The sequence below is a fragment of the Prionailurus viverrinus genome, chromosome B2, assembly GCF_022837055.1.
Source record: "Prionailurus viverrinus isolate Anna chromosome B2, UM_Priviv_1.0, whole genome shotgun sequence".
NCBI lineage: Eukaryota > Metazoa > Chordata > Mammalia > Carnivora > Felidae > Prionailurus > Prionailurus viverrinus.
In genome coordinates this window covers 16,821,918-16,845,549 of record NC_062565.1, presented here as the reverse complement: position 1 = coordinate 16,845,549, position 23,632 = coordinate 16,821,918, and the positions used below count along the sequence as shown (strand labels likewise).

General features: G+C 46.2%; 1 protein-coding gene across 5 annotated transcripts in view; it reads right to left on the bottom strand.

Annotated features, from left to right (window-relative positions):
• The window catches only part of ADTRP (androgen dependent TFPI regulating protein), an 85,339-nt gene that overhangs the window by 19,075 nt on the left and 42,632 nt on the right, over positions 1-23,632 (bottom strand). For 3 of the 5 annotated variants that reach the window (XM_047860103.1, XM_047860102.1, XM_047860106.1), the window contains 3 exons: positions 21,450-21,565; positions 7,010-7,161; positions 1,844-1,941 (listed from right to left, as the gene is read on the bottom strand). In XM_047860103.1, the coding sequence (XP_047716059.1) occupies positions 1,853-1,941; positions 7,010-7,161; positions 21,450-21,565 (357 nt within the window). In that variant the 3' untranslated portion in view covers positions 1,844-1,852. Of the gene's footprint in view, positions 1-1,843; positions 1,942-7,009; positions 7,162-21,449; positions 21,566-23,632 lie in introns of those variants that run through there. The other 2 variants (XM_047860105.1, XM_047860104.1) reach the window with 1 other exon arrangement.

The window sequence follows — 23,632 nt, the reverse complement described above, 5'->3', positions numbered from 1 at the left end:
CTTTTCTTCGTGGCAGGACGGTTCTTCCCGTGGGATGCCAACTAGGACTTGGCAGGGAGTTAGGGAGCTACGTCCACCCCTGCCTCATGTTAGTCCTTTCTTAATCTTCTGTTAGATAGTACCAAGGAGTAGAGACATTTTAGGCCAAGCATTTAACGTTTGTCTTGTGCAAGATCCAAACGTTTTCTGCCGTCATGGCAAAAAAAACCAACCCATTCTTTTAACCAACATCACTATGGATACCATATGTAATTATATTCCTTATTATTCCAATAGTCAGAAAACAGAGTAAGGAAAAACATTATATTCACAAAGATTTACACCTATGTATCTACAATCACAAAAGCTACTGCTGCTAGACTTTGAACTGAAAACTTGAAGAATATTTGCCTAGTTTATGCGGGTTGGCTTGGAAAAGGGTGAGAAGGCAGATGGTTGGGGAGATAGGAGGTGTTAGAAGAATGAGGTTTGCACATGAATGAGTAAAAGTTTCAGTGCAGACGTAGCAGGAAGGCGACGGATTCGAGGTTCTGGCTGGAGAAACCCTCGTGAGGAAAGAGGCAGTGAAAGGAGGAGAAGCAATAATCCAGTTTGGACTCTGTTTGAGCTGAGGGAGATGAAATTAGGGCGAGAAAGGCAAAAAGGAGATGCGATTTTGTTGTTGACTGAATTTCTGCTCCTGTGAGACCACGCTTTAGAAATACATACGGACTGGGGCGCCTGAGTGGCTCAGTCAGTTAAGCCTCTGACTTTGGCTCAGGTCATGATCTTAATGCTCGCAAGTTCGAGCCCCACGCTGGGCTCTGGGCTGACGGCTCAGAGCCTGGAGCCTGCTTCGGAGCCTGTGTCTCCCTGTTTCTCTTCTCCTCCCCCGGCTTGTGCTCTGTCTCACTCTCTCGAAAATGAACAAACATTTAAAAAAATAAAAAAAAAAATAAAAAGAAATGCATGTGGAGTCATCTCCTGATAAGATTCTTTGGTGAGGAAATGATCAGGGGCAAGATGCAAGATAGAAAAAAATCGCAAAGCAAATATCTTCATGTATAAAACTAAAGAGGTAGACTAGATGGCCTCTAAGCAGCTTCAACAATGAAATCTCCCTTTTAAAATAGCTGGTCTATGGGGCGCCTGGGTGGCGCAGTCAGTTAAGCGTCCGACTTCAGCCAGGTCACGATCTCGCGGTCCGTGAGTTCAAGCCCCGCGTCAGGCTCTGGGCTGATGGCTCAGAGCCTGGAGCCTATTTCCGATTCTGTGTCTCCCTCTCTCTCTGCCCCTCCCCCGTTCATGCTCTGTCTCTCTCTGTCCCAAAAATAAATAAACGTTGAAAAAAAATAATTAAAAAAAAATAAATAAAATAGCTGGTCTACAGGGGCCCCTGGGCAGCTCAGTCGGTGAAGTGCTGGGCTCTTGAGTTCAGCTCAGGTCACTACCCCAGGGTCATGGTATCACCCTGAGTCGGGCTCTGTGCTGAGTGTGGAGTCTCTCTCTCTCTCTCTCTCTCTCTCTCTCCCCCTCTCCTGCCCCTAGTCTCATTCACTCTTTCCCTCCAAATAAGTAAATAAACACTAAAAAAAAAAGATCCTGTCTACAGAAAATAGTATTAAAGGAAGGCCTTAACGTTATTCTGTCCTAGCCATAGACAAAGTCACTTGGTTAGACTAGAATTTTCAGTTTATAAACTCTCCTTAGGAAGAAGAGGATTTGTGGTCACAGGCCCTGACAAAGGATAGTCTGATTCAGGGCACAAGTCTCTCAGGAATGTAAGAAGAGGGGTCAGGGGCCAGAGATAAGCTGATTACCTCTCTGGCCACAGCTACATATAAGAGGCTTTGCCATGATGTCCTGGAGGCACTTAGCTCCTTCCTGTGCCTGACCTGTCTTGTGGGTTGTGTTTCTCTTCCTGAGGAAGAGACCTGCATCTGGACGTCAGCATTCTTGTGTCTTATCAAGGAGAAAACAAGAAAAGAAAGAGAATTCAGTACTTCAATGGCAGACAAGGAAGCCTGAACCGGAATCCCTTGACAATCCCTTTCTCCAAATCAGGGTGGAAAGAAAATGTCTGGAGCCTCCCTAGGTGCTCAGACATGGCGGGCCAAGCTTACACCAATCTGCCAGAGGCTGTTTCACCTTGCCTGATTCTACTATCGTTTGAGATGTATGTTCCATCTAACTCGGCCCGAAAAGTAGAAATCGAATCTTTCCTGGTGGACGTCTGGTCCCCCCAAAGTGACCCAGTGCTGGTCCAGTCCTCTGTCCTGTAACACATGACAGCTAGCACAAGAACGGGGGTGAGATGGCGACAGGTCAGGCAGGGTGGCCCTCTGGCACCGCCTGAGAGCTCTTCGGGCCACAGCATCCCCTTGGAGACCAGCAAGACCTTCCTGAGGGCCTGATAGCGTTTGTCTCCCTGCACACAGGGCCGGTCCCGTGAGTCTGCGTGCTCCTGGGGGACATCACGTACTATCCAGGTTTACATGTGATCACCGGCATCACCTTTTCCTACGGCCCTTCTCACTCCTCTCCACTGTCACCCGCCAACGTGACACGTGAGGAGGTAGGAAGAGGGTAGGCGTTCAGCCACTGTGGCCATCACTGCAACAGGCCAGCAGCATCAGTGTCTTTCTTTGGGTGTAGGCGTCAGAAGGCCAGAATGCCCTGCCATACCTCAAATCTGCTGAATCTACTGCATTTTAACAAGAGCCTCGTGTTAGCAAGAGCTGGAGGCGCATGCAAGTCTGGGAAGTGCTGCCCTGAGACGGTGGCTCCGGATGTTGCCTGCAAACCACAGTAACTGGAAAGCTTTGAAAACTATCGATGCCAAGGGCCCACCACCAGAGACAGCGGTGTCATTGGTCTGGGGTGGACCCGAGGATCAGTGTTTCTCAAACGCCCCCAGTGATTTAGCAACAGTAATTTTACAATGTGGTGAGGAGATTAAGGACCGTTGCTAGAGAGTTCCTCGCATGGTCGATGGGTCCTCACTGGTATTTTCCTGACCGCTTGGTGCTTGGCTGATAACTCCTGTGTCTCAGGATTTCAGAACCGGGGATTCTGATTAATTCCGGCCTCGGTTAGCCTGACCTCCTCCATCACGCTAGCTTTGGAAGAATTGTTTCACCTCTGTCGATTTGCCCGCAGCTGTGTGATTGTTGCTTTTCAAGGGCATTCGGCTGGGGAAACTGGTCATTGATGCGTAAAACTGAGGGAGAGGATGGGAACGTCCGCATAGAAAAGGTGACTGGGTTTTGAGGAGGGAGAATGACGTTAACGGCAATGGTCATGGGTTCTATGTGCCAGGCCCTGCTCTAGTCACTTGACACTTCTCCCATCAGTTACGGTTTTCCGGGATGTTAGGAGGAGGCTACTCGGATTGTCTCTGTGACGCGCAAGGAAAACGGGAACACTACTGTGAAGGCACTATTCAGTGCCTTGCCTGGTGTCACAGGCCTACCAGGAGTAGGACCAAGGTAGGAACCCTGGCAGTCTGGCACAGAGTATTTCCCCTAACCACCACCTCCCCCTGCGTCACCGAAGCACTCCTTAGAGTTTTGCTCTCATCCAAGGAAGCTCAGGTGTGAACAGGTGACAAAATCGAGGAAGCCCCGGATTTGGACCGAGGAGGTGGCTGCCTTCGTCTCTCCCTGGATCCAGAACAGAAGGTTCGGAGAGGAACCCAGAGGTAGGAGAACCACACGGTTGACCGTCCAAGCCTCGACAAGGCTAAGCTACATGCACACTGGCGTGGCAGACGTTGACCAGGACTGTCTGAGGCAAACTGGCGTGAGGTCCCGTCACTGAGTCGTTGAAGGGTACTGACACAGCTTACTTACGTGGCCCGTTTGTGGCTTGGTGGGGGACGTAGCCTAGTTTCCTGATTTCTAGCCCAGGGCTCTACCCCCCGCTTTGCACCGCCTGCCATAACGTGCATCTCTTTTCAACAGCTCCCCAGCCAGGATTCCATAGCGTCACTGTCTCTACTCCTTAAACTCTCCGTCCAGTGCTTTAATCTCCAACCATCAGAGTCACTCCTTGACCACTATATCCAGAATCCTTGTGCACAAAATCCCATTAAATGCCTAGACAGAAGAACCCTCAGATATCTCTTGTCTGCATTGATTCATCCATGGGATAAGCTAATGGAAAGGGGAGATTCAAAGATGGAGAAGACATACCCTAACCCTTATAGAACTCAGGGTCTAGGGTAAAAACAAATCTCTGTGCAGACCAGTGAAGGCTTCCTGGAAGGGGTGAGTTGATATGATTCAGTGGGTGTGAGACAGGCAAAGACTGGGGAATGTGAGAGACTGAAGCCCAGGATGGTGAGGAACAGCATCAATGTGTAAAGAAAACAAGCAATTTGGGGGTGCTGGGGCACACATTTAGAAAAAGCAGAGGAGAAGCCAAGGCAGGGATTGGTTCACAGAGACCCTCACGTGTCATCCCAAGAACTTGGATTTTCATCTGTAAATTGGGGAAGGCTTAAAGTGTTTTAAGGAGACTAAGACGTGAGAAAGTGTGTTCACATAGATAGTTCTGTTTACTTTTAGGCAATTTAAAAGTGTTCACTGCCATTGGAATGTTAAGTGATCTAATTTCTCCCTCTCTTTTAAATTTTTAAAAATGTTTATTTATTTTTTTTTTTAAAGAGAGAGAGAGAGAGCAAGCAAGCCAGGGAGGGGCAGGGAAACAGGGAGAGAGAAATCCCAAGTAGGCTCTGTGCTGACAGCGCAGAGCCTGACTCGGGGCTTGAACTCACGAACTGGGAGATCATGCTCCGAGCGGAAGCCAAGAGTCGGAAGCTTAACCCACTGAGCCACCCAGGTGCCCCTGTAATTTCTCTTTTAATTCTTATTAGACCATTTGTAATTATGATCTGTTTAGAATTTAACCCATTTATGATCTTATTCTGATGCTATATAGGACTTTTGACTCAGTCTATTCTTTAAGGAGACTCTAGATTTCTTAAAAATCTAGACAGAGGAGAGGGATGCGTGGCCACCCACAGTAATCTCTATCACTCACATGAACATTCCCATGTGTGCATGTGAGGGTCCACGTGTTGACCCTAGCCTAGTTACTCATTGGGACCTAACTGTAGTGAAAAATTAGATGTAGTTCTTAACCAACGAAGCTTATTTAAAAGCACTTTGTGTTGTGGGGCACCTGGGTGGCTCAGTTGGTTAGGCATGACTCTTGGTTTGGGCTCAGGTCAGGATCTCACGGTTTTGTAGGTTCAAGCCCTGTGTCAGTCTCCTTGCTGACAGTGCAGATCCTGCTTAGGATTCTCTCTCTCTCTCTCTCTCTCTCTCTCTCTGCCCCTCCCCCGCTCATACTATCTCTGTCTCTCTCAAAATAAATGAACGTAAAAAAAAAAAAAAAGAGCTTTGTGTTGAACATAGTGATCTCAATACTACTAAATTTGGTGAAAAAACTTTTAATTCAGTGGATGTTTAAAAGCCACTGTAGAATAAGAACTTAAAAATTCATCATTATTGAATTAAATACAGTTGTTTTAAAAAGTTAACGTTCTCTAAGCCCTGAGTAATCATATTTTTCTCTGCACGTCTTGTTTCTGTCACATTTCAAATGGATTAGGTTTTTTTTCTTTCTTCATATATATATATATATATATATATATATATATTTAGGGAAGACATCAAAAATCCTTACCAAGAACTTCAAGTTGCCAAACCAGTTAGAATTAGATGTCAACACATCTGAAATGTCAACAAATTCCCCGCCCCCCCGGATAATTTCCTGCGATTTGGAATGCTGATTTTGGAAATAAATAAACACAACATGAATGAACTGGTTTTTAAGTGTTTGCTTTCAAGGATATTGCCTTTAAGATTTCCCCAACCAGTTAAATTCTCCAAAAGGAGAAAACAAGTGAAAAAGCCAAGTTGCCTGCTTATTTCTCTAGGGTCTCATTCTCCTCTCAGAAATATACACTCTTGTACTGAAGCTTCTGAAACTGTCATGTTGTTTTTCTTTTCTTTTCCTTTTTTTTTTTTTTTCTTTTTTGCATACACGGGCTTATGTTTTCACACCAGTTCATAGATTGGGCGGAAGAAGCCACTTCTGCCATTTCTATTTTGATAGAACAGAATGGCATGTGGGCGAGTGATGTGGGGGACTGTATGTGACTCTTGTCTTCCTTATATACAAAATCAGGGGAGAGTTCCTGTACTTCCCTTTGGGTAGGGAAAAAAAAATCATGATTATTTTGCAGCCTGACTTTTTGATAGTTACTTCTCCAACAAAATAATATTCTGGGGGTCGGGGCAGTGTGGGGAGCAAGGAATCAAAGAAAATCTATTTTAAAGTCTGCTAAGTTTTTTTTTGTTTGTTTGTTTGTTTGTTTTTTTTAATGAAGAAGCAATATGGTTCCAACCACCTAGAATTGGGAAGCTTAGTTTGCTGACCTATTCACTTGGCCTAAGACCCTGTCTAAATGACAATTCCCATCTCAAGTACAGGGGGTGATTTCATCTGGTAAATGTTGTGCTAAGGGTTGAGAAGCAGCCGAATGGGAGAGGGATGGGAGGCCATCTGGGAAAGCGCTACTGAGGGTGAGAACTAAGAGGTCATCTGGACCCACACCTTCAAGAAGAAAACCTTGACATTTAACAGCTTGGATCGCTCAGTCCCTCACTTAAGGGAGGAAGACTCTGAGTTCATTTTTTCACGTGGGGATAGTGACACCTTGCTCTTGCTCTGGGTCCTGAACTCTCTAAATAGGATTATTTTTAGCCTTAAAGTTAAAGGAGGTGCTGTGTGTGTGTGGTGGGGGGGGGGGCAGGGAAAGAATGTGATGGGGTCCTTTAAGAAAATGCAAACTTCTTCCAGGCTTTCCCTTTGCCTGCTTTGGTAGGACCTGAGTCCTCTGGACAGAGCCATCAAGGACCGCTTCCTTCTGCTTTGGACTAGATTCTCCCTCTGTTTTCAGGAGGAGTGGAGAGAGTGTAAGGAAGATGTGTCTCTGTAGGTAAAAGAGAAATAAACTGACCCCATTTCCAGTGGTTGAGCTTCTCTCCAAGTAGATAAATGCTGGCAGTAAAGATGTAGCTGAGGGAGAAGAAGGCTGTCAGCCCCACAGGGCTGAGTCTGGCAAACAAAGGATACACCCACGTACCGGTCTCAGAGTAGATCCATAGGACCCTGCAGATAATGACAAATCACAATAATTAGGACGATGGGGGGTGGCGTGGTGGTAAAGCCGTTTTATCCTCAAGATCAATGGGGTTCTGGAGCCCCGGCAGATGAAAAGAAGCCATGGGGATCATTTGTCAACAGCTAAGGTGTTCCACAAATCTACAGAAGTGATTCTTTTCTGGATAAATAGGCTTGATTCAAAGAGACATCCTATTTCATAAGGTGTGCTGGGCTCTTCTACCTAATCCATTAAAATTCAATGTTGGTGAAAGAATATGGGAGAACATCAAACACATCATCAGCCGAAGAGAGTATGTGAGGACGCGAATTATTCTTTTCCCTGAGAGGTAGGGCCTGCCGAGACATTGAACTTGCCGAGATGGCATCATTTTCTGGCTCTCAGCCAGACAAGCGGGGTTTGCGTTTCTGTACCTAAGAGTCAGGTGTAGCCCTGAGTCTCTTAGGGTAGGAGGGACAGACATGGAACATCATCGCTCTATTGCAATAAGCCTTTTAGAGGTAGGAGAGGTTTCATTGTTGGCCCTGATTTTCAGCTCATGAATCTAACCATGGATACAGTGTTCAGTAGGAAAGGATGGATTTACAGGAGGTTCGGATCTTGCTCACGTGAGGATAAAATAGAAGTCACTTCTGTAAGCCAAGAGAAGGAAAAGGAATGCTAGGAGAGGAGCCACGATATCTAAGAGAAGCCTGCAAAGGCAGCATGCTGGAAACCAACTGCGTCGCACGATGCCAAAATCTGAAATAACTTTTAAAATTAAACATGGGGAAGATGATGTATCTAGCAGAGTTTATAATTGGTGAAGCGGACAGAGTCTGAAACCAGCCTTCTGTGATTCAAAGTCTAGTTCTGTCACCTATTACCTCTCTTACCTTTGGCTGTTTATCGAACCCCCTCTGCCTCCTGCCCTCATGTGAAACGTGAGGGGTGCAAACAGCGTCCATATTATAAAGCTGTCATCAAGATTAAGGGAGTTAACCCATGTACAATAAAATAGTGTCTGGCCCACGGTGATCATTTAATAAGAGTTTTAAAGCTTTCCTCTCCTTAGGGATGGCACAGAGGGGTCTTAGCAACCTTTCTTTGAGGCTCCCTGTCTCCAGTAACAATTAGGATAGACCGGGTCATGCTTCAGAAACAACAGGCGAATTTTGATGCCCTAGGTTATCAGTTCAGAGGGAAGAATAAAATTCTGAGCTTAATTAAACTTTCAGAAACCCAAGTGTACTCTGGATTGTTTAAAATGCTTTAGATTTTTCAAATGCTTATGGAAGAGACAAGGACTAAAATCAGTGTCAGGACTGGGGTGAGGCAAGGGAGGCACCTATGGTATGAAATTCAAGGGGCCGTCTCTGTACATCCTGAACACAATCAATATGGCGAAAAGGAAGCCTATGGAATGGGAAACAATATTTTCAAATCACATATCTGTTAGAGGATTCATATCCATGATATACAAAGTACTCCTACAACTCAACAACAGCAACAAAACACCCCAAACAACCCCATTAAAAATGGGCAAAAGGATAAACGGACCTTTTTCCAAAGAAGATACACAAATGGCCAACAAACGGTACTCAGCACGTCATCAGCCAAAGAGACTGCTGTGGAAAACAGTGTGGCAGTTACTCAAACAGGTAAATATAGGATTATCATATGATCTGGCAATGCCACTTCCTGGTACCTACCCCCAAAAAATCGAAAGCAAGGACTCAAAGACATATTTGTATATCTGTGTTAATAGCAGTGTTATTTTATTTATTTTCTTTTTTTTTAACGTTTATTTACTTTTGAGACAGAGAGACAGAGCATGAACGGGGGAGGGGCAGAGACAGAGGGAGACACAGAATCGGAAGCAGGCTCTAGGCTCCGAGCCGTCAGCCCAGAGCCCGACGCAGGGCTCGAACTCACGTACCGCGAGATCGTGACCTGAGCTGAAGTCGGACGCCCAACCGACTGAGCCACCCAGGCGCCCCAGCAGTATTATTTTCAAGAGCTAAAACATGGAAGCATCCAAGTGTCCATCTATGAATGAAGAGATAAGGAAAACGTGGCATAGACGCACAGTGGAATATTATTAACCCTTAAAAAAGGAGGAAATTCTGACACACGGTACATCATGAACGAACCTCGAGGATACAAACCAGTCCCAGAGAATACCTACTATACGATCAAATCCATAGGGACAGAAAGCAAAACTGTGGCTGTCAGGGCTTGTGGGAAGGAGGGAATGGGGGATTACTGTTTCATGTGTACAGATTTTCAGTTTGGGAAGAAAGAGGTCCTAGAGACGGATGTTGGTGATGGCTGCACAACATTGTAACTATTTGATGCCACTGAGTTTATTTATTTATTTATTTATTTATTTTTTTTTTAAAACATCACTTAAACTTCACAACAATTTTTACTTTTTTTTTTTTTTCAACGTTTATTTATTTTTGGGACAGAGAGAGACAGAGCATGAACGGGGGAGGGGCAGAGAGACAGGGAGACACAGAATCGGAAACAGGCTCCAGGCTCTGAGCCATCAGCCCAGAGCCCGACGCGGGGCTCGAACTCACGGGCCGCGAGATCGTGACCTGGCTGAAGTCGGAGGCTTAACCGACTGCGCCACCCAGGCGCCCCTGATGCCACTGAGTTTAAAAATAATGAACATGGTAAATTTTTGTTATGTGTATTTTACCAGAATAAAAACGATTCAAGGAAGCATCTGTCTTAGGGTAGTAGAAAGCAATCTAGGGCTGGCCCTGGGTGCCTAGTCCTGGCCATGCTTGTATCACTCTGCTGTCCCAAACTCATCTAGATGCTTCTTTTACATAATTAAAACTTTACTAGATACAAAACAAACAATAATGATTATTGTTTGGGAGGAAAACGTTTCCTCCACCTTTCACGGTCCTTTTGGCTGGTCTAAGAATTACATTGACACGTGACAAACAGGAGAATACCAAATTTAATTTTGTATGTATGGGGGCTCCACAAGAATATGGGGCCCATCTGCAGTCAAACAATGGAAACTTAGATGTCATTTGAAACCAAGGGATAGGGGAGGGTGTTCTGGGTCTTCAAAGGGAAGGAAGACAACTCACAGGAAGATGAGAGAGAGTAGAGGTTTGTTAACTGAATGTTTGCTGGGCCATACACAAGGAGGGCATAAACAGACTTTGCTAGGGTCCTCCCCGTCCCCCTCACCAAGTTCATATTACACTGCGCTTATCTATGGGGACAGCTCCCTTTCCAGAGCAGACCCTCCATTTAAATTCTTTTAGGCAGTTGGGTGAAGGTCAAAGTTTCTTCCTCAACCTTCTGCTTCTTAAAACTAATCAACATAAAATAGTCCTCATGCCCGGCTGCCTGGGTGACTCAGTCAGTTAAACATCCAACTCTTGATTTCGATTCAGATCATGATCTCATGGTTCGTGAGTGCAAGCCACTCATTGGGCTCTGTGCTGACAGGATGGAGACTGCTTGGGGTTCTCTCTCCTCTCTCTCTCTCGTCCCCTCTCCCATTCTCAAAATAAATGAATAACAAAATTTTTAAAAAATGAAAAGAAAACAGTCCTCATGCCTAAGAGACGTTGTGGGTTTCGTTCCCCTACGTTGTCATTGTTACCAATATTGGGATTCTGTGCGATGTGCGTCCCATGGGCATGTGCATTAGAAGGGTATCTACAGCACTTCTTTCTTACATGGCTGCTTTTCACGACAGACCAGAGAAGGTATAAAGGACAGAAAGTAAACCCCCAAGGAGCTAGGGCTGGAATTTGGGGTCAACAGGGAGATCTGAATGCACTCCAAACAGATTGTTTTAATTAGTTCACTTTGTTTACTTTATACACCAGAAATTAGGGCTTCCTAGTTTCCATGCACATTTATGTAAGATAGTCTGTGAATAAGGACATTCCCCTGGAGGCCTGGAAAGTTTCTCTTTATTTACTTCATTTTTGTTTCCTTCAGCATAAGGTTCCATAAAGGAAAGTTCCTGAGGTAAGTTAATGAAGTCTGTAGTTTCACAGAGAAAGCGCAAAGAAAGTTAGAAGTGTATTGACTGTCAGCAGAAAAGTAATGAAAATACAAATACAACAGCAAGTAGAAGTGCCATTATTTAATGAAGGGCAGTCAGAGAAAGAGAGACAGAGAGAGAGGAGGAGGAGAAGGAGGGGGAAGGAAGGAAGGAAGGAAGGAAGGAAGGAAGGAAGGAAGATGGAGGCCAAAATGGAATTCATCAATGTCTTCTTAGTCAATGGCAGCTCTTTCCCAGCCCCCATGTAAGATGCCACGAAACCACATCTAATTGTTTATCTATTGCACTCATTTCCTAATCTTGGTCCAGGCTCCTTCATCCAGAAGGGTTTCTGTAATTGTCTACTTACTTGGTGGGCTTTCTCGGACCCTTCAATCCACTTTCCTTACCACAAGCTACTAGCGATCCATTAATCTTTCCAAAAAGGAAATCACTCCCCTGCCTCCAGTGGACCCCACCAATGCTTTAGGAACATACCCAAGCTCCTTTCCCCAGCCTACCTGGCCTTGTCCTGCCCACCTGTCCACCTTCAGATCTAGAACCCATCCATATTAGACCCTTTTCTGTTTCTTAAATAAACCAGGCACTGCAGCTCTGGGCTTTCACTCATGCTGTTGTCTCTGCCTGGAACACACTCCTCCTCGCTCTGTGCCTGGCTGAACCATACTCACACTTCAAGTTTCAGCTTGTAAGTCAATTTCTCTGGAAAAGATTTCCCGAAGATCCCATAACACCCATTCAGTTAGGTTCTTATGCCAGATACTTCCTTTACCATGAACTTACCCTTGTTGTTTATTTGATTGTCTTTCTCAACCTGGAATGGGACAAGGATTATATCTATCATGTACGTCTGTTTCCCAAGTGCTGGGAACATGGCAAGTTCTTTATATTTTTAAGCAAATGACTCTTTGGGGTGTTTCTACTAGCACCTATAGTTCCCTCTTTATACACACACACACACACACACACACACATAACATATATATATATAACATATATATATATATATTAATGTTTATTTTTGAGACACAGAGAGAGCATGAGCAGGGGAGGGGCAGAGAAAGAAGGAGACACAGAATCCAAAGTAGGCTCTAGGCTCTGAGCTGTCAGCACAGAGTCCGACGCGGGCTCGAAATCACAGACTGTGAGATCATGACCTGAGCCGAAGTTGGATGCTCAACCGACTGAACCACCCAGGTACCCCAGCACCTATGGTTCTCTAACCGCTGTTCACTGCAGCTTCTGCAGACAGCTCTCAGCTGTGTGACCCATCAAGAACATCACAGCCTCTAAAACCAGGGAGGGGCGCCTGGGTGGCTCAGTCGGTTAAGCGGCCGACTTCGGCTCAGGTCATGATCTCGCGGTCCGTGAGTTTGAGCCCCGCGTCGGGCTCTGGGCTGACAGCTGGGAGCCTGGAGCCTGGTTCTGATTCTGTGTCTCCTTCTCTCTCTGCCCCTCCCCCATTTGCACTCTGTCTCTCTCTGCTTTTCAAAAATGAATAAATGTTAAAAAAATTAAAAAAATAATAAAACCAGGGAGATGTACCCTTGGCCTTCCAGGCTATAGTTAATCAATTGCTCACTTTATTAATACTTTGAAGAGGCCAATAATTCTGACCCTCAGTTCAGAGAGCAATACTCTATGTCCTTCTAGAGCTGTCTGCTGAGTGAATCTATATGAGTCAGGCTGGGCAGGCACAGACTGGCAGCCAAAAATTAATCTTTTATAGTTTTCTTATCCTAGATATTACAGCATCTGATGGTTCTCATAAAATTCATATTTTCTGTGTCTTATCAGTACACAAACAGTGGAAGTCTGTGGGTTAGGGACTAGTAAATAAAAAGGGGTTTTGTGGGCTTTACACATATACTTGATTTTTTTTAATTTATTTTTTTTTTTGAGGGAGAGCGAGCACAAGTGGGGGAGGGGCAGAGAGAGAGAGGGGGAGAGAGAGAATCCTAAGCAGGTTCCACACTGCCAGTGCACAGCCTGATGTGGGGCTCGAACTCACAAACTATGAGATCATGACCTGAGCTGAAGCGGGATGCTTTACCAGCTGAGCCATCTAGGCTCTTGTATGCATATACTTCGTAAAGCATGAACACTCATGCTGTATCAGTAGAATAATAGAATTAAAGGGCCCTCTGGCCCCATATTTTCATGCTGACTTCCTACAAAAGCATGCAAGATGGTCACTGTTGCATCTGAGACCAGAAGGCAAGCACAACCTGAATTCACATTTTGTCAACAAATTCAACAAATTAGCAGAAGACTTCCTACCATGAAAATGTCCTTGAGAACAACTGGGACCTGGTGATTCTTTAAGATGGGGACAGAGCCTATTGCTGCCTTTAGAATGCAGCCCCGTGTCACCCTTCTGTTCACCTGCCTTCCCAGGCTCCCAAACACAAACAATGGAAGGTCGAAGATACCTGCCAGCTCTGGCTTTTTAATAGTAACTTGTGAATTTCTACCACTGTCTTTTTTTTTTTTTTAAGTTCATTTATTCATTCTGAGAGAGGGAGAGCGTGAGAGCAGGAGAAGAGCAAAGAGAGAGGAAGAAAGAGAAACCCAAGCAGGCTCTGCATTGTCAGCGCAGAATCCGATGTGGGGTTTGAACTCAGAAACCATGAGATCATGACCTGAGCGGAAATCAAGAGTCAGATGTTTAACCGACTGAGCCATCCAGACGTCTCTTCTACCACTGTCTTAAAAAAATCCATGTTAGGTAAAGAATGTCAGAAAGAGAAGAGAAGAGAATGAGGCGAGGAGAGGAAAGAGAAAAGAAAAGAAAAGAAGAGAAAAAAAAAGAAAAAAGAAAAGGAAAAGAAAAGAAAAAAAAGGAAAGGAAAGGAAAAGAAAAGACAAGGAAAAGAAAAGAGAAAAGAAAAGGAAAGGAAAAGAAAAGAAAAGAAAAGAAAAGGAAAAGAAAAGAAAAGGAAAGGAAAGAAAAGGAGAAGAGAAAAGAAAAGGAAAGGAAAAGAAAGGAAAAGAAAAGAAAAGACAAAGAAAAGAAAAGGAAAGGAAAGGAAAGGAAAAGAAAAAAGAAAGGAAAGGAAAAGACAAAAGAAAAGGAAAAGAAAAGGAAAGGAAAGGAAAGGAAAGGAAAGGAAAAGAAAGGAAAGGAAAAAAGAAAAGAAAAGAAAAGAAAAGAAAAAAGAAAGGAAAGGGAAAGGAAAGGAAAGGGAAAAAAAGAAAGGAAAGGAAAAGATAAAAGAAAAGGAAAAGGAAAGAAAAGAAAAGAAAAGGGAAAAAAAAGAAAGGAAAGGAAAAGATAAAAGAAAAGAAAAGGAAAAGAAAAGGAAAGGAAAGGAAAGGAAAGGAAAGGAAAATAAAAGAAAAGGAAAGGAAAGGAAAGAAAAAAAAGGAAAGGAAAGGAAAAGAAAAGAAAAGACAAGGAAAAGAAAAGAGAAAAGAAAAGGAAAGGAAAAGAAAAGAAAAGAAAAGGAGAAGAAAAGAAAAGGAAAGGAAAGAAAAGGAGAAGAGAAAAGGAAAGGAAAGGAAAAGAAAGGAAAAGAAAAGAAAAGACAAAGAAAAGAAAAGGAAAGGAAAGGAAAGGAAAAGAAAAGAAAAGGAAAGGAAAGGAAAGAAAAGGAGAAGAAAAGAGAAAAGAAAAGAAAAGAAAAGAAAAGAAAAGAAAAGATAAAAGAAAAGGAAAAGAAAAGAAAAGAAAAGAAAGTAAAGGGAAAGGAAAGGAAAGGGAAAAAAAGAAAGGAAAGGAAAAGATAAAAGAAAAGAAAAGGAAAAGGAAAGGAAAGGAAAGGAAAGGAAAGGAAAAGAAAAGGAAAGGAAAGAAAAGGAGAAGAAAAGAGAAAAGAAAAGAAAAGAAAAGATAAGAAGAGGAAAAGAAAAGAAAAGAAAGGAAAGAAAAAGGAAAGGAAAGGAAAGGAAAAGGAAAAAAAGAAAGGAAAGGAAAAGATAAAAGAAAAGAAAAGGAAAAGAAAAGAAAAGGAAAGGAAAGGAAAGGAAAATAAAAGAAGAGGAAAGGAAAGAAAAAAAAGGAAAGGAAAGGAAAAGAAAAGAAAAGACAAGGAAAAGAAAAGAGAAAAGAAAAGGAAAGGAAAAGAAAAGAAAAGAAAAGAAAAGGAGAAGAAAAGAAAAGAAAAGGAAAGAAAAGGAGAAGAGAAAAGAAAAGGAAAGGAAAAGAAAGGAAAAGAAAAGAAAAGACAAAGAAAAGAAAAGGAAAGGAAAGGAAAGGAAAAGAAAAAAGAAAGGAAAGGAAAAGACAAAAGAAAAGGAAAAGAAAAGGAAAGGAAAGGAAAAGAAAGGAAAGGAAAAAAGAAAAGAAAAGAAAAGAAAAAAAGAAAAGAAAAAGAAAAGAAAAAAAAAAGAAAAGGAAAAGAAAAGGAAATTTTAAATGGAGTAGAAAGAAACGGTGAAGCTAGAGGGCTAAATTATTTACCTAGACGTTGAAAAATATCAGCAATAATGAGAGTTGTTTGGGGTGGCCACCTGTTCAAGACAGTTAAAACTGTTGCCCACCCTTGCTATATTGCCCCCTTCTGGGCCGGTGCCTCATCCTCCCTTCAGGGACTGTTGGGCTCTTGTACCTTCTCCATTTTCTACCATTGGATCATTCTTTGCTACTCTGCTGCCCCATTGTCCTTCCTGCCCCTTAGAGGAGGGCATTGCCCCCCAGCATTTACTTTCCATCTCTCTCTCTCTCTTTCTCTCTCTCCCCACTCTCAGTCTCTCACTCTTTTTCCAGGAAGCTCATTCTACCAGGAGGGTTTACTCCCTGGATCTCCACTGTCCCACCTCTCCTGGGAAGGATGTCCAAATGGAAGTTCCTCTAGGCAAGTGGTTCTCAGCCTTGGCTGAAGATGAGAACTGCCATGGGGAGCTTTAAAAATCCCAATGCTCAGGACGCACCCTAAACTAATTAAACCAGAATCTTTTGGAATAGGACACAGATAGGGGGTTTTAAATGGAGTCTTTCACTTACACCCCCAGGCCATTTTGTTTCCCTAATGTTTCTACACGCATTAGTGCGACCACCATCTTCCCTGGTCTACCAGCCAAAAACTCATAGAACCGTCCTTGACTTTTTCTTCTCGTTGGCCCATGGCATGTCAATGAAGCCACAAACCTATTCTGTTACTTCCACAATGTGTCTCGGGTGCCCTCATTCCCGCTTGTACAGGAGTATCACTCTTCAGCATCGTATTACTTCTAATTTTTGAAACAGGCATTTGGGTCGAGCAAGAGCCAAGGTTTGCACGGGAGAGACAAGTGTGGATGACCCTTCCCTCTCCCAGCCCTCCACTTTTACCTGTCTCCAGATTGCTCCCCAGCTGGCCTGGGCTCCAAATGTGGACAACTAGGGGCCTTGTGTTGGCATCTTTATATTTATTTCATATATTAATTTACATGGGGGCAAAGGAGTACCTCTGTGGTACTGGGAAAAATGGGACTGGGAGTCTGATCTCAAGATTCAAGGGTGTGAAACTCCAGTGCGTCTAGACAATCCCAGACAAGCGTTGTATTTAAACCCGGGAAAAAGTTAACAGTGGTTCCGGGCAGCGATTTACCATGATGCCTTAGTGGACGTAGACACTGATCTTGGAACTCAGCTTAGTGCATCGCTCTGGCAGCTTTTAATGTATTCCGGCGCTGAGGTATCTGTATGTGTAAATGTGTGTGCATGGAAATGGATGCCCAGATTTAGAGGATTGTTGTCCCTGAGGGCCCAGGCACCTTTGATGGGGAAGCTCACCTGAGTGAGCCGAGTATAGAAGACAGAAATGATCTCTCTTGCCTCACAGGAGCTGCTATTGAGGACGACTTTACAGACACCTCCCCCGCTGCTGGGTCATAGCTGCGTATCTGTGTGATGCTCGTCCCTGGCAAGACCTCACGCGACAGCAGAGACACCTGCGGCACCTACAGATTTCTGGTCTACGGAGAGCAAGGTGGCGACCCACTGCAGGTCAGCTGGGGCTGTCGTAGCGGCCGGTAGTGTTATCCTATGGACACAGGGGACCTGTGGGCGATTACAGGGTGGGTCTCAGCAGACGGGGGGTGGAGTGCAACCTGACTTGGATGTGGAGCCCGGTGGAGATGGGGGGCCCAGGAGGCTAGGTATGCAGGACCAGTCGGCAGAGGTGACCACCAGGGGCAGGTGTGAACACTCATGGGCTTATTGGAACGCTCAGGGAGGAGGATCTTGGAGACCCGGGCCACCTGCCGCCAGGAAAATAGTGCCCGGAGCACCCAGACATGGGCTGACACGGGAGCTATGACGTAACCATGGATCAAGACTAGGACATTGGGATCAAACTCAATGAGAGGAATATTCCGCCCACCTTTTGTTTGGGTGTTATTTTATTCTGTTTTGCTTCCCGTGCAAAGCTGCTTCCTCCTCTGTGTTCCCCGTGGCTCCTTGTATTTGCTGTATTTCCTCACCTCCCATCTCGTGCTCTGACGACGCGCGGCTCATCCCCACTTATGAAGCACAAACCCCCCGTAGACTGGGGCTGGGCCTTATATAACTTGGCTCTTCCCAGCAGGACCAGCCTCGTGTTAGGGGAAATAGTTGTTCACTAAAAGAGCGGATCAGAGCCAACGGTAGGAACAGGTCTGTTTTCCCGCTCCTCGCCATGACCTCAGAGAGAGCTGGGTGAGGAGTTTAGGGGTGAGAGAGAAGGGAGCGGGGAGCAAGCTACTGTATTTATAGGTGAGTAAAGCTTGCCAAAGGAAATGAAACGTTTGCAGTCATCGCTCCTTTGCAAAGCTTTCTTTTCCCACTTACGGGCCAGCCCTCCAATTCTGCAATCTGAAAAATGACAAAAATCAAGGGCCACATGTGAGGCAGTCCCCACGGTCCCAGTGGCTATTTTTAGGTCGTCGTGACACGGTTTCGGCAGTGCGATGCTTCCCCGGCTCAGCGTTACTGCCGTTTTTCTGACTCACGTGTGTTTCTCACGCTCACCCTGGCCCCGGCCCATACTCTTTACCTCATTCTTGCCATGCCGTTTCCCTATTTGACCATCCAAACCGGCCTGCCTAACAGCTGGCCCCCAGCCACTTCCCTAAAACGTCTCTGTGGATAGCCACACTTTGTGGAACTTGGTTGATGGCCATCTGTCGCTGCGAGGGCCCCACGGGCCCCAGGGCATTGCGTAAGGGCGGAGGCAGCCGACGGCCGAGTCTGAGCTCCCACCACCGGGAGCGGGCAGAGGTAGGGGAGCTGTAGTCAATGGAGCAGCAGAAGTGTCCTCTCTTTGTCCCAGCAAAAGTGGAGCCTAACGGGGCCAAATGCCGCCTTGGTACTTCATCGGTGATGTGGGGGTCCAAATCGCAAACCTCTTCCGCTCCTCACCCGGGCCCACCCAGTCACGTTCCTACTGGTGACAGGTCTCCGTCACCTCCCTCCCTCCCCTCGTTCCATTGTATCACTGTAACATCCAGTCCGAGCACAGAGCTGGGAACAACGACATCGCCGAAGTTTTTCGACCGTGGAAATGAGGTTAAGCTTTGGCTCATGCTCAACCCCCAGCTCGCTTTGCAGAGTATGTTTTGCTCACACGGGGAGCTGAGCAAACCCCTGGCCGTGTGGAGACGGTGGAAAGCGAACTGGATTTGGAAACGGGAGCCCTGAGTGTAAGTCCCAGCTTCAACTTTCCCCAGCCACAGGACCTGGGGCATATCATTTAATCTGTGAGGCTTCAGGCCTTCGGTGCTAGATGACCTCCCAGTCACTTCCATCACTCGCCCTCTCTGATTCCGTTTGCAGATTGACCGATATTGTCATCGGTTGGCTAACATCCATTCTTTCCAGCTACCACAAGTGCCACTAATTGGTCTCCCCGTCTTGTTCTTCTTTAATTTCCTCCAGAGTCATCTTTCCAATCAATCATTTACTCCTCCGCTTAAAACTTTCCCACAGACAAGCCCTTACCTCCTACGGTCCAGATTCGCTGATGTGAATTCATGAGCCGGCTTTTCCTGTCCTCCAATTCAGCCCTACCCTCAGCAACTCCAGCCCTTTGCAGATGCTGTTCCCTCTGCGTGAAGATCTTTCCCATGTCTGTCTTGACTTATTCCTTCTCATTCTTTGGGTCTCAGCTGAGACATCAATTCCCTGCCGAAGCCAGCTCTCAACATCCTTCCTGGGCACCCACAGCACCCTGTGCTTCCTCCTATTATAGTCCCCTCACCCTGTTGTCCCTGTGGGCAATTTCCTGTCTCGCAGACAGACGCTGAAGGCAGCATGGTGCCTTGCACACCGCTGTGTCTTCAGTTGGTTAACCCAGTGCCTGGCACTGATGAATAATCGAATGGACACATGATACTCTCGCACCGGGCCCCCGTCTCATTGCAACTCTTTTCTCCACCGACAAGCTAAGCTCTCTTGACTGCTGCTTCTCATCTTTGCGGCCGCCACAATTACTCCCTGAGATACCAGTGGCGTTAGGTGCTTTTCTACCCTCTTGGTCTCTGAAGATAAGAGGGCAAGAGTCAGGTGTGACGATGGGTGACCGCCTTCCACGTCGTTAGGTGGAAGAAGTTAACAGACCGAAGATGCTACCGTATATAGAAACTCCAAAAGTTACACTCAGCAAGGAGAACTCAATCCGATGAAAGTCTGCCCCAAAAGGCAAAAGGATGGAAATTCGTGTGGATAATCTGCCAGGTGCCACCCTGCTTCGGCTCCACACATAATAATACGAGAAAATATCTTGATACATACATACTCTTACCCAACCTCAGGATCCAGATGTTCTCTTTAGGGATTTAGTCCTAAGGGTTAAGCCAGATACGGTAAGTACGTGGCACGTATCTTCCCACCTGCCTTCTTACACTATGGACAGATATTGCTAAGGATGACAAAACTCTTTTTTGTAGGGTCTCAGAATCCTTCTCGACACTGTGCTCCAGAATCAACTGCCAGTAGGTGTCCAACCATCACCTGCTCCCTAAAAGTGTCCTTTGTTAAAGTGCAAGGACCCCAGGAGTGCCTGGGTGGCTCAGTCGGTTAAGCCTCTGACTTGATTTCAGCTCAGGTCGTGATCTGACAGCCATACGACTGAGCCCCGTGTCAGGATCTGGGATAGATGTGGAGCCTGCTTGGGATTCCTTCTCTCTTTCTCTACTCCTCCCCTGCTCATGCTCTCTCTCTCTCTCTAAAAAAAAAAAAAAAAAAAAAAAAAAAAAGCAAAGGCCCCGGACTGGAGACCAGACCAGTGTAGAGTTCTAAGGTAGATTTATTGAGCAAGTACTTCCTTTGTTCAAAAGAAGAGAGGCAAGAAAGATGTGGGGCACTCAGAGAAGGAGAGGTGCAGCAGGGGAGGAGGGACATACATTCCAGAAGGAAACAAAAGGCACGGGAGGAGCCACCATCTGAGTTCTGAGCGCAAAGATTATGGGCTCTGAAGCAAAGGACGGTGAAGCCAATGAAACAAGCAGTGTCCTATGGAATGTGCTCTCATTCTGGCTGCTACCTCCAGCAGAGCCCTATACTTAATTGAACCTCCATATATAAGGAGGGATTGGGGGATTACCCAGACTGTCAGACACGAACGGCTTAGATGAGTCTAGACTGGAGAAGGAACAGCAAGATTAGCTTCTGATCTGCAGGGATTATGCTTGGCATGCCCCTGTCTGTAGAGCAAGATACGGTAGCGGATGAGAAGGCGACAGCATGGGAAGGGGGGCGGTTCTAGTCATTGGGTGGAAGGCCAAGCCTTTTCCCTTGATTACAGACCATTGGGCAGCGTTCCTGAGTTTTGGTGGCAGCAGGTAGTTGAATAATGAAGTCTAGGCCAGCTCTCCCGTGCCTCCAGCGTGGCTGGTCTGCAAGGCGCTGGGAAATTGCCTCAACGCCCTGTAGGAGCTCTGGTGCCCGAGGTTGATGCAAATAAGCCCCTAAAAATACAGGCAACAGAAACGGGCCAAAGGAGCATGCCCAAGCCATCAAATGCCTTTTTAATTGCAAACGGAACCAATGATCAATATTTTCTTGGGGGGAGTAGCATGCATAGCTGTGCAATGATGACTTCTTCACGAGACAGAGAGAGGAGTGTGCAACTGCTCCCTGTGCACTCACACCTGTGCACTCTGGTACAAGTGACGTTCCCGTGAGCATCCACATCAAACAGTAAGAATCTTTCCTGCCTAATGATGTAATGATGGTTAAATCCCTGTTAACCCAAGATGGAGGCACTCTTATAGAACAGAGTGCTTCTTCTGGGGTATCCAGAGTCTTAAAAGAAAAGTCTAAGGAGATTTCCTCTTTGCGATGCATACCTGCTGATGTAAGCGAGGCTGGCCACAGCCAACAAGGTGAGTCCTTTCTTCTTCAGTGGGTAGCAATGTGGCCTGAGGATGACTTCAACCAGCGAGAAGGGCAGTATGGATGTGTGCTGGAGGAGAAGAAATGATATAAATCGTCACGTCAGACAGCCCCGGTGGCCTGCCATGCCCCCAGTTCTCTCCTTCCTTTCCAATCTAACTTCTTATGCAACTACCAGCTGAAACTTCCCCAAACTTGGCTCGCATCATGCTCCTTAGATGCTCAAGAGCCTCCAATGGCTCCCTACTGCCTGCCATCCTGGTCCAAACTCCGTTGTCTGGCCACCAAGGCTCTTTGTAATGTTCTAGCACCTTCTCTGCTCCTGCTTATTGCTCTCTGCTCTTCTCTTCCCACCCCCCCCACCCCCCCCACACACTTACACACCCACCCCCACACACTCCTTCACTAGAACAAAGCTGTTTCCTTCATTCCCCTTTGCACTCAGCGTGCTAGTTCCCACCCTCACACTTCTGTTCATGCCCCAACTCTCCGTGTGGAATGCCTTCTCTCCCTATATTCTAATCATTCATGTTCTTCACAGCCAAGACAATCTTCCACGATGCTGTCTCTGAATTTTCCTCCTGCTAATTTCTCTCACCCAATTCCACTGCATTTGTATCCCGCTCTATGCAGTCTGGCACTTACGATGTGTACTCGTAAGATCTGGGGGTGGGGTGGTGGAGAATACTGCTTACTGGGAACATCTAGTAGTGTGAGTATTTTATGTATATATATTTTCACACGTACAGCTATCATTCCCCTTTCATCCCCAGGCCTCGATTGCCTCGGCTCTTGGTAGCCTCTCGTGTCCTCAGGCTCCGCTTGTAAACCCCAACTCATCCCCATTCCTGATCCCCAAGGCAATAGTCGCTGGGGCTTAGAGATGTCACAGAGCCCATATCACCGTGCTCCCTTGCCCAGCTGTGTGGCTAGGGCCCTGGGTGCCGGCTCTGGGTGGCCTTTGCTCTCAGTCATGTCTGCGTCGTGCTCAGAGGCATCTCCAGAAGACCACAGTTTCTTCTCACTCTACCTGAACTAGGGAGGGTACGGTCAGGAGATCCAGACCCACAGATGACAAGAAATGTGGCAAGTTTTTAGGCGGTAAGGGTGGAAGAAGGAACAAATCTTAATGGAAGGCATTGCTGGGCAGAGAGGGCCTCCTGGGGCCCTGACAAGGCTGCAGTTGGTTGGTACAAAGTAATTAGGCCTCTTCCAGGCCCTGGGTTCCCTCATGTTAGTAGCAAAGCTTAGAGGAACAGTGTTGCAGACAAGCTATAGCTTTTATATATAATTTTTTTTTAAATATCATAGAGAGAGAGAGGAGAGAGCACAAGTGGGGAAGACGGGCAGAAGGAGAGAGAGAATCTCCAGCAGGCTCCACACTCAGCCCCATTCAGGGTTCCATCCCACAACCCATCATGACCTGAGCCGAAATCAAGAGTCGGACGCTCAACTGACTGAGCCCCCCCCAGCCCCCCCGCCCGGTGTCCCCATGCTACAGCTTTGATAGACTTTGCCCCAGGTTGGTCCTGAACTTACTGACGGGTTGCATGTACAAGTGGAAAGACACGCAGGCCAATTGGCATACCCCACATCTTTCTCTGGTCTGATTTTCGGCTATAGTTTCTGTGTCTCTCCCTCTAATAAAGAGCGTCGTGATTACAGGCACCAACTTTCAGATCTGACCGTGGGCTCGTGACTTGAGCCTGAACTTCAGCTTCCTCGGCTATACGATGGAGGATAGCCAGTCCACATGTCACAGGGAACACCACCCTGAGGATTAGGGGTAGAGCATGTAAAGGCCTTCGTCCTCCGCCCCTGAGCACTTCCAGTGAGTGTTAGCTGGGATTGCCACCTTTATCACTGTGACCGCTGTCCTTCATCCCCTTGGTGGCCCAGTGTGGCTGAAGGGAGGTTCTGGGCTGCCCACAGCGCCAGGTGTTCAGATGCAGGCGTGTGAGCAGCTGGAAGAGGGTAGCACAGCGGTCCCTGTGGCCACCCTGTGGCTCCCTCCCCAGCCCACGGTGGTTGCCTACGCTCCCAGCCGTGGCCACCTCCGAGCCCTGGCAACGCCCCGTGACTGCTGTCAATGATCTTTTCACCCAGAGGCCACCTCGGGAGGCAAGAGACAGGGCTT